General features: G+C 36.0%; 2 protein-coding genes across 5 annotated transcripts; one reads left to right on the forward strand and one right to left on the reverse strand.

The window, feature by feature from the left end:
• The first annotated feature begins 457 nt into the window (after positions 1–457).
• On the forward strand, positions 458–5,050 carry LOC116111348 (queuosine salvage protein-like). 2 transcript variants are annotated; one of them, XR_004125052.1, is made up of 8 exons: positions 458–661; positions 767–910; positions 1,564–1,662; positions 2,209–2,285; positions 2,487–2,595; positions 2,715–3,043; positions 3,484–3,571; positions 4,024–4,119. XR_004125052.1 is itself a non-coding variant. In XM_031397546.1 (7 exons), the coding sequence occupies exons 1-7, from the start codon at positions 592–594 to the stop codon at positions 4,111–4,113; spliced, it is 918 nt and encodes a 305-aa protein (XP_031253406.1). In that variant the 5' UTR covers positions 461–591; the 3' UTR covers positions 4,114–5,050. The 2 variants fall into 2 exon arrangements, 1 of the variants encoding a protein (XP_031253406.1); XM_031397546.1 differs by lacking the exon at positions 3,484–3,571 and having other exon boundaries at positions 461–661; positions 4,024–5,050.
• A 102-nt stretch (positions 5,051–5,152) lies between these two features.
• LOC116111347 (formamidase-like) lies at positions 5,153–9,727 on the reverse strand. 3 transcript variants are annotated; one of them, XM_031397545.1, is made up of 7 exons: positions 8,617–8,911; positions 7,466–7,703; positions 7,174–7,364; positions 6,665–6,900; positions 6,113–6,356; positions 5,870–5,977; positions 5,153–5,429 (listed from the first exon to the last, which is right to left on the reverse strand). In XM_031397545.1, the coding sequence occupies exons 1-7, from the start codon at positions 8,833–8,835 to the stop codon at positions 5,307–5,309; spliced, it is 1,359 nt and encodes a 452-aa protein (XP_031253405.1). In that variant the 5' UTR covers positions 8,836–8,911; the 3' UTR covers positions 5,153–5,306. The 3 variants fall into 3 exon arrangements, with proteins under 3 accessions (XP_031253405.1, XP_031253404.1, XP_031253402.1); XM_031397544.1 differs by lacking the exon at positions 8,617–8,911 and adding an exon at positions 8,129–8,405 and having other exon boundaries at positions 5,154–5,429; XM_031397542.1 differs by lacking the exon at positions 8,617–8,911 and adding an exon at positions 9,330–9,727 and having other exon boundaries at positions 5,157–5,429.
• Between the last annotated feature and the right edge of the window lie 151 nt (positions 9,728–9,878).

Here is a 9,878-nt window from a genome sequence, read left to right on the forward strand (position 1 = left end):
GTGCCCGTAAAACTTGAAAGTAGGACAGCTGCACGTGCACAGTCTAATCAGAACGAGCCTGTACGTTACACATTAATTTGGCTCACTGTAATTGGATACGAGAGATGGATTTTTCGCTAAAATTAGTGGGCCTTAACTGAGTTGGAAGGACAAGGACTATTCGGTTCCTGACCGACCAAAATAAAATATAAAATATCTGAGCTGACACAAAATAATAAATGATGACCTATTCTCAACTTATCCTGTCAAAAAAGGTTGCTTACTTGGCCTCAAAGAATTTAATGGTACAATTAACCTTTCACGTAACTTTATCAGGCAAAAAACCGTGACAATTGACTAAACAAATAAACTACACACGTGAGCCGGTGCGTACGCATTGGTTATTTCGTGGCTCTGGCGCATTCCTCACCCACAGGGTCAACCTAGAAACAAAACAATAGCGGGAAACTTCGAATCAGGATACGCATTTCACGGCCTTATATATCAATTTGTACTATATAATAAAAGATTTATGCATTTTTTATATATAAAACAATTAGGGTTAAAATAGAACCATAAGAGACTCACAGACTCTGTAGTCAAAGAACTGCCATGGAAGAGGTAAGGTCGAGCTCTGCTTGGGTTGCCACTCACTCTTCTCACGTGGTGGTTGACTCCACAGGTCCATTCTTTGACTTCTGTTTTTATTTATTTATTTATTTATTTGGTTTTATGAATGCATGTAAATTTTGGAAGTATAAATTTGCTCAATAACGTTTTAATGCAGGGATTGAGAAGGTTGTAGAGAATATCAAAGACTCGATTCCTAAGGTAGAGTGGGATTATGAAGGTATTCACTACTTTGATAACGGCCCCCTCACCGTTCAGTACCTGTTCGTTTTAGATGCTCTGAATTTTTGCTTTTGGCCTGGTAAGACTCTGTGTAATTGTATTGCAGCATTTCCTTTGAATTTTTTATTACCGAATTTGTTGACAGTTTGTTGTTCGGATGGTCATCTGTGAATCAGAGTTATATAAATATATCTATATTTTGTTGATTTTGTTGCTAGTCTATGGTAGAGTTCTGTTAAATGTGTTCCAGTGAGGCGAATGGAGGACGTTTAGGCTGAATAAATTTTCTTGTGAGAAATGACAAGTTCATTGGTTGTTTTATTTGAGTCAAGAGTTGCAATTGTAGAGTTGAAGTGTTAGATATATCTAAGATTTTTGCAACTAAAAAGTTTCACTTGGCCTAAATTGCAGTCTTATTGTTCCTGGAATGGATAGCAGATACTTTTTATTTTATTTTTTTGTTTTTGTGTTTGTATCTTTTATTTTGTCAAAGGTATGAGACTATTGGGTTAAGGGATATTATAAGCGTTTTAGTTGTGCAATAATGGTTTGGTAGAGGGATCTCAAAATAACAAAATGACTGCTTGTCTGACCGTGATGCAATTCAGCAAATATGCAATGAATACCCCAGATATATCCTATATAATTTTTATGACTGTCCATCTAAATTTTTGTTGTTTGCTCCACTAACATTTTGGTTTCTTTTTAATTTGACATTTTTAATGCTTTAAGATAAGGATTTAAATTATGATCATTTGGCATCGGGGCTAAAGGCAGCTCTGCAGAATGACAAATCTGCATTTGATGCTGATCGTTTGCAAAAATACACTGGTACTTCTTCTCTACCTGAACTCTCTATCCTTTTATGTGCATTTATAATAGTCATCCATTAATAATGTGTTTGTGTATTTAGAGTTTTTTTCTCCCTAATTGGTAAGCACAGAGTAGAGAAGAGGAAAAAGTCATTTGGACTACAAACAGTCATTGAGTTGCAAAGGAATAGCTCCTAATATGAGTTTCTCAGAGCCCCGAGCATCTGAACAAATTATAAAAACAGATGCAGTTTCTCCTTTGTCCATCTTTGTGCATAATTCACATTACCGTAAGCTATTGGTGTTGCTGCTTTAGAGGATTATTTGTTCTCTTTTCATGTACACACATGCACATAACAAACAATCATAAACTGATGAAGCCTAGAATTTTTTTTTTCTTTTTTGTTTAAATGCAGTTTTAGCTTTCAGGAAAACTGTGACAGGGATGTAAATTATTTGAGTCTTTATTAGTTGCATAAACCTACGTATTCATCACAGCCATTTGTGAATAATAGGAAGCAAACATTACCGTTTCTTTACCTTTCTTGGGCCTTTTTTCATTCAGGTTCTCAATTACGTGAATTGTTGAAATGGCCGAGGCCACTTCCTTTGGAGGATGAACGAGTTCGCTTACTGCACGAGGTAAAAATTTCTTTAGTATAATTGAAGTTAGTTTTTGCTATTGCTATATTAATTTCTTTATTGAACATTCCTCATAATTATTAGTCTCAATATTTCTTTAGTTCTAACTTTTCATCTATCCATATCTAGATCTGATGCATGCAATTGCGTAGCCTAATGGCCACTTCATTTATTTGATATCTTTAAATTTCATGTTTCTAGGTTGGGCTTGAACTGGAAAGAAACTTTGGAGGTAAAGCATCCAATCTTGTGGAACTCTCTGGAAAATCAGCGGTGAAACTTGTTTCTCTTGTCACTCGTCACTTCCCTGGTATCAGGCTTTTTGTGATAAATTCTTATTATCATGCAGCATATGTTGAAAAATTTGTATGTGTAATACAACTAGTCTGTATGGAAGTTTAACTTTCCAGTTACAATAAAATATTACAGGCTTTCGAGACCATTCGGTGTATAAAGGGCACCAGGTATTCTTGTACAAACGAGCACAGATTTTTGCTGCAGATATATGGGGTGCATTCAAAGGGCAAGGATATGGAGAATTTAATGATATTGGTGCAATAACTATGTTTGCGGACTATGTTGTTCCGGCAGTGCTTCAGCAGCTTGGTGTGCTGAAATATAGTTCAAGCCTTGCCAGCAAAATTGAGACTAATGGTGAAATAGGTTCAGGCACTGAGGAGGAAGTTGAATTACGAGCTTGCTCTGTATATGCTGTGGAGAAAATGAGGGAACTAATCGGTATAAAATCAGGAAAGCAGGTACAGCTAAACTTTCTCATGTGTATGTATATTATTCTTTCATTATTATGGAGCAATTGCCGTTTTTGACTTATTTGCAAAGGAGTGATTATTATAATTAGTTAAAATGTAAATTCTTTTGAAAGTATTTTCCAATTTGCTAATAGTTTATAACTTGAGTATCAGGTTTTTTAAAATATTTTGGCTTTGTTTTCATCATAAATCTCCATTTTCTGTCTTTCTTTCTTTCAATATTACATGTTATCACGTGAAATTGGCTTTGGGATTAATTTTGTCTCTAGTATATAAAACTTTGTGCATTTCAGTGTATTGCATGAACTTTCTTGATCTTCTTATCTAGCACCCGCCATTCCTTTGGAAGAATTTGTTACAACTGTTTTTGATCAAACATTTGCATACAGTTAACTATAACTTCTGTCTGGAAATGATGCATTTCTCAGTGAGCTAAGCTGTCCCTCTGCAATATTGGTTCCCATATTATTAAGGCAGTGCATGATTCAATCATCTCTTCAATTCATTGCTATCTTGGTAAGAAATGTTGTGGATCATTGCTTAATGATAGTTAAGTTAGGTTGTAGTTGGATCACTTCAGACTAAAGAGCAGATTTGTACTAGACTTCTTTGTCATTTTTCATTTTTCATTTTAGATAAACTATAAAATTAAGTTTACTATTGTCAGAAATACGCAGGATTTTCTGAATTTGTTAACCAAACTTTCTTCTTGCTGTCTTGTAACTTCATGTCATACAAAGTGTGTACCTTGTCATTAAGTTCTGTAAATTCAACCATCTAATAGCAATCGTATTTATTCAGTAACTCAAAGCAAGTGCCTTTTCTTTCCTACCTATTGGGGAGAGGGAAAGGGGGCATTTGAAAATCAAAGTAGACATCCATTTCCCTTATTCCTCTGAATGGACCGATTTCAATTTCTATGCTTCCCCTTCAATTCTTAATCATGTGCTTTTTTTTTTTCTTTTCAGGTTCTGAGTGTGGAGCTAGACCTTTGGCTCTGGTCTGTTGGTGTACAATCTGCTCTACAGCACCATCGAACTCTTTCAATTTACTATTGACTGGACAATATGAGATGGTTGTCATTTTGCTATATATTAACCTTTGAGTTCAAAAGTTTTAGCTTGGAGAATTTGAGGTAGCTTATTAGGACTAGATTGACATTAGTTCCTTTCTTTTTAACAATTCTGAAAATTTTGGAGTAAAACCCTTTTAAAAACTTTACCATTGAGAATTGATCAGTATGAACCAAAATGACTTTTATCTATAAAATAGTTAATTTTAAGTTGTTTTATGAAATTCTTCCTCCAAGAAATGGCTTTCTTTGTCTGGGCAACACCCATATTTCATCCAGGTGAATACGTAGAAGTCAATATCAGCAGAACTGTGGCATATATTTATGTGCTTCCTTGTTTTGTATGCTAATTTGATTGTACCTGATGAGGAGAAATTTGGCAGTCCTCTCAGGTATTTGGTTAAAGTTCTTTATGTACATTAGACCTCACATGAAACTTGTTATTTATAATCATTGTCTTTAGACTCTTAATATGAGGAGAGGGAGTACTGAGATCACATGATGACTCTTGTAGATGTCAATTGCACCGTTTGACCAGCTTAGATTCAGATTGAGTCACTGTTGTTTGCAATAATATTAAGTAGGAATTGCTGATTCTGCTGATGCATGTATGCTTGGCTCGTCAGCTTCTGTCCTGATATATGGGTTTAGTAAAAACAATTTGTAATTGGAGTTCAAGGTAGCAAAAACAGTTGTGGCTAGAAAGTTGCTTATGCCAAATATCACAAAAATAGTTTTATCTTTTGCCACCGGCACTATATAATTTGTTGGACAGAAAGCCTTTTTCTCCATTCATAGGTAAATTTTGAAAATACGCAGTGTGGAATTTTCTTTGCAGTGCTGGTGCAAAGAATTCTAGGAACTACTTTTGATTGTCATAGTGTGTAACATTTAGACCCTGTTTTGGTCTAAAAGTTACCCAAGATGCTGATCATCTGCAGTACAATTGTTTCAGTGTGAAAATAGTTCTGATAATTTGAAATAGTATAGTTGGAAATATTTATCACTCAACCTTTTTCCTTTATTTATAAGTATGGTTGTTTGCTTTACAAACCAGAAAACAGAGATCATATAGCCACTATATAGTGCCTCCATCCGCAAATGGATCTAGACATAAATGCTACTATGCATCATGTATCCAAAGTGTCTGTTTCTTTTACTTGGTGCCCTTGGCCCTTGTTATGCTCCCGAACCAGGGTTCTTTGTGATGGGCAAATTTCCATCATAACTGCATTTGAGGACATCTGGTTTTCTTACTAATCGGGGCCCAACTGGCACCTTGCTGGATTTTGGACGAATATCCTGCATAACCACAGTTATTACTTCAAACTTTAGACCATGCATTTACATATCTTAAATTTGATTGAGTTGAATATCCTTTACATAAATGTACTGTCCAAGCATTTTGTATCTGTATTTGTATTTCCAAATGCACCGTTTACATTTAGCACAAGATTTGGATCTTGTGATTGGTTTAAAATTCTTCCAATACAACAGTGTGCATATGCAAAAAATAACTGTGGAATAGCTATCAGAATTTGTCATACGCTGATAGATTATGTATTTCTGTTTAGCAATAAGAGCTTAGGTTTCAATGTCCATCAAGTTTCTTGAACCACTTGATTATAGTTGGGATTGGGATTTCATAGTGTCCTTTATGAATTTTATTGAAAGGCAGTAGGGATATATATATATAATCAGTTCTGTTTGTTAATTTGTGAGAAACAGGGAGAATGAGTAACCTGATCAAATATAGCTGTAGGAATTGCAAGGGTTGCAACCGCATTGGGAGCGTCGACTATTCCAGAGATCCTTCCTTCGCACGGGCAGCATGATAACAAAAGATACATCTGTCGTATACCATTACATATTTTTTATCAATAATGTGACAAAATCCTCATTTACTTCAAAATCAGTAATTTTGCATGTGTCTTCCTTTGTGTATGTGAAAGAATTGTTTATGTGATAATGGGGGAGATCCAAACCTGTTCTTTGGAGTACCCAAATTTAGAGAGGTAATCAATTGCATTGAGAACTGCACGTTTGTAAGCAACACTCGCATCAAGGTAGTGCTGCCTTCCACTCTCATCAACACTGATCCCCTCAAACACCAACCATTCCGAGAATCGTGGCTCAACTGGGCCTATCTCAAAGATTGGATTTACATGAAGAGGAGTTGGCCCCATTGGTGTAAGATAGTCTTTCATTCCACCCCTTATAATTTCGCACCTGATAACAAAAATGGAGTGTCAGTAACTTGGATAGGAGGCTGAACATCAATCAGAAAAATGGAATTATCTGCTGTATTCTAAAAAAAAAAAAATTATCAGAAATGGTTGGAACAAAAACCAAATGGTGAATGGAATATGATAGTCAAAGACTTGGTGGTGAAAGTTTTTTTTGTAGTTCTAGAAAGAAAAGCCTTGCTTTAAAATAATATGGATGATCTATTAATGATTTGATAAAGCTTTAAAGTTGTGTGCGGTATTGTTCCTGCAATAAAAAAAAGACTGCGAGGATATGGGATGGAAATGTACTTGAGCTCTAGAAAGCCACTCATCTCAATTGCCCCGCAGAATGAGACTTCACCATCACCCTGAGAGAAGTGCATATCACCCGTACTAAGATTCGCTCCGTCTACAAATACTGGAAGGTATATTTTTGAACCTCTGCTGAGATTTTTGATATCACAATTTCCTCCATTTTCTCGTCCTGGGATTGTCCTTGCTGCCTGCCTAGCAATCTTTTCCCATTCAGGTGTGCCTTCTTCGATCTATTGATGACCATCACATGTTAGAACACATAATTTCTGCCATCATATATTGTGGAGTTACAGGTCGTGTGCCTTGCAACTGAACACAAAACATAGTAATACTAACAAAATCTTTCCAAGTTTTAGCCAGCTCTATGACAAATATCTATTGACTCTTGCAGTGGAAATTTATGAACTCATTTTTGTGGATGGGAAGCTAAATTACCATGTTTTAATTAACATAGAATGCATACAGAGTTTGACACTGTTGTATGAGAATTAACATTTTCATACTTTTCCAAGAAGGCAGCCTTTGGTCGATGGTAGGTTTGCCAATGGTCGTGAATGCAAGACCTCGCAGAGTTTCAGTGATTGGAGACCATTTTCTTCCAGTTCTCTTTCCCTTTCGTTCCATATCTTCAGGAGTTCCATTGATGGTGCAGTTCCAATAATTCCAGGGTGAGTTAAACCTGGGAATCGTACCCCTGGTATATGTAAACCATCTTTTGTTAGCAGAGATATATCACACTTCTTATTCTTCTTTCGTTAGACATATTTCTTGTTTAGTAGTAGAGAACTCACTCACCAGGTATGTGAGGAGAGTAGGCGTAAATTCCTTCAAAATACCAAATAGCTTTGGTTGCACTAGGAAAGTGATCAGTTAAAAAACCACCTCCATTTTCTCTGTCAAATGTTGCTGTGTAACCCCATTCATCTCCTGGAAGAGGACCCAGGTTGCATATTTCTACTGCAAGAAGATCTCCTGCCTTGGCTGGAATTCCATCCTCGTCCACAACTTTGATCGGCCCACTGAGATAATGCACCTGCCCAAACAATTACATTAAATGCCTCCAATAATCCTCTTTATAAGGTCATTTGTTTGTTTAATTTAGTAGAAATAATTATGTTACTAGTTCAGTAATATTACCAAGTTTACATAATCTATTTGATTGTCAATTAACGGTCAACCAAGAATCATCTCTTCTTTGTCATATCATCAATCTAATTATTGATATCATATAGTTGGCTCGTAGTGTATTTCAATTAAATTAATCATCACACCTAAGAGATGCTTTTGTTTCTAATTTTTAAGAGCTTATTTTGAGTTTTTTTTTTTTTTTTAAATCAATTGAATACACATAAACTACAGTTAAGAAAAGTTGCTCTAGTAAGAAGAATAGTATTGACACTTACAACGGAGGGATCAATGGTTTAAATTAACATCAAGTAATGATAATCATATACTCACTGTGGAGGCATCAATGGTTTTAACATCAATTGCGGAATCATAATCTTTGATGACACCTCCAGTCGCGTCTACCATCTCTACTCTAAACATTTCACCAACTTTAACCGCTGCAACTGGAGGTATATCAGGGTGCCAACGATTATGAAAAGGTAACTTTTGTTCCCATGGCTTTTTCTTCAAGGCTACTGGCACAACCAATCTTGGAGTTGGAGGAGCCATTGCAATGATGCATCAAAGAGGTGGAGAGTTCAGGGTTTCAATGGTTCACTAATTAAGTTTACTAATGTATGTGTTGCGCAAGTATGAAATGGACTTTTACAGTAGCTGACAGATGGTAGAGACAATTTTAATGGTCTCCTACTCTACGTTTCAGTATAGGACAAAGATATGATTCATTTTTATATACTAAACCCTGAAGCCGGCCATCTGACTCATTCGTACTCATTTAAATATCATAAACATAGAGTTAGAAAAGCAGGTTTACTTACCGTAGAGAGGTCAATGGTTTTAACATCAAGTGCAGAATCATCATCCTGGATTACACCTCCAGTCCAGTCTACCATCTCTACTCTAAACATCTCACCAACTTTAACCTCTGCAACTGGAGATACTTCTGGGTGCCAACGATTATGAAGAGGTGCCTTTTGTTCCCACGGCTTCTTCTTCAAATCTATTGGCACGACCAATCTTGGAGTTGAGGGAGCCATGGCTTAGATGAATCAGTGAGGAGGCTGAGAGTTTGGGGTTTTTGTAGTTCACTAATTGAGCTTATAACTGGTGGGATCTATTGTAGTATTACATTAGTTGACAAATGGGAGTGACAAATTTTCTATTGGTCCCCAACTAGGCAATTACCTTTCACCGTATAAAACAAACATGATTGTATTAAGAAGCAAAGCCTCCCTCTCAACCCAACTATGTGGAACAACTCTGAATCACTCCTTTTGTTTTTTGGTTTTGAAGATATGGGAAAAAGCAGAGAATTTTATATTTAGCATCCAATTTTGCTAGTTTAAGTGATAGAAGTTCACAATTTGTTTAAACTGCACTACTAATCAATAATTATGAATAAGAAAAATGCAACATCCATGTTGTTTGATACTTATATAGAGACAGCATGAATTCTTTATAATCTAACAGTTAATCAAACTCCTGCAAATACATATGCATTAGAAGGTGATGAGAAATTAGTAAAACTCACAATGGATTGATCAGCATGTTTGATGTCATCTGCAGAGTAATCGCGCGTGATGCCACCGCCACTGTAATCCATCATCTCAACTCTAAAAACCTCCCTAGCTCTAACCTCCGCAACCGGAGGTATATCTGGGTGCCACCGGTTGTGGAGGACATGTTTCTGTTCCCATGCTTTCTTCTTCAAGTCTATAGGCAGAACCAGCCTTGCAGCACCACCACCATACTCAGTCATGACTATGTCAGACTCAAATTTCCTACTTTGGTAAAGGAAAAATAAAAATTAAGCATGCTAAAAATAAGCAGATTCCCAATTAGATTGAAGCGTGACAGGCATGATATTTTTGGAGTTGGTGGGATGGATGGACCTCTTGAGTGTTTAAACCACTCCTTTATTTTACTTTCCTTAAAAGCTTATTGTAAACTGTAAAGTTGATAGCAAAAGGCAACCACTTGTTAAGGAATGATGCATGTAATGTACTTGAATCATTCAACTTTTATCTTATCATCAAGTGGCATCTCATTTAGTTCAACATCGTACATCAAAAAGTAATGG

Source organism: Pistacia vera, unplaced genomic scaffold (assembly GCF_008641045.1).
Source record: "Pistacia vera cultivar Batoury unplaced genomic scaffold, PisVer_v2 Contig631, whole genome shotgun sequence".
In the NCBI taxonomy this organism is placed as follows: domain Eukaryota; kingdom Viridiplantae; phylum Streptophyta; class Magnoliopsida; order Sapindales; family Anacardiaceae; genus Pistacia; species Pistacia vera.

Coding starts and splice junctions, on each gene's coding strand:
- LOC116111348 (XM_031397546.1), top strand. CDS start 592: ATGGAAGAGGTAAGGTCGAGCTCTGCTTGGGTTGCCACTCACTCTTCT. Junction 662..766: donor CGTGGTGGTTGACTCCACAG/GTCCATTCTTTG, acceptor GTTTTAATGCAG/GGATTGAGAAGGTTGTAGAG. Junction 3,044..4,023: donor GTATAAAATCAGGAAAGCAG/GTACAGCTAAAC, acceptor TTTTCTTTTCAG/GTTCTGAGTGTGGAGCTAGA.
- LOC116111347 (XM_031397542.1), bottom strand. CDS start 9,557: ATGACTGAGTATGGTGGTGGTGCTGCAAGGCTGGTTCTGCCTATAGAC. Junction 7,365..7,465: donor CTACTCTCCTCACATACCTG/GTGAGTGAGTTC, acceptor TACATATACCAG/GGGTACGATTCCCAGGTTTA. Junction 6,357..6,664: donor AGTGGCTTTCTAGAGCTCAA/GTACATTTCCAT, acceptor TTTTGTTATCAG/GTGCGAAATTATAAGGGGTG.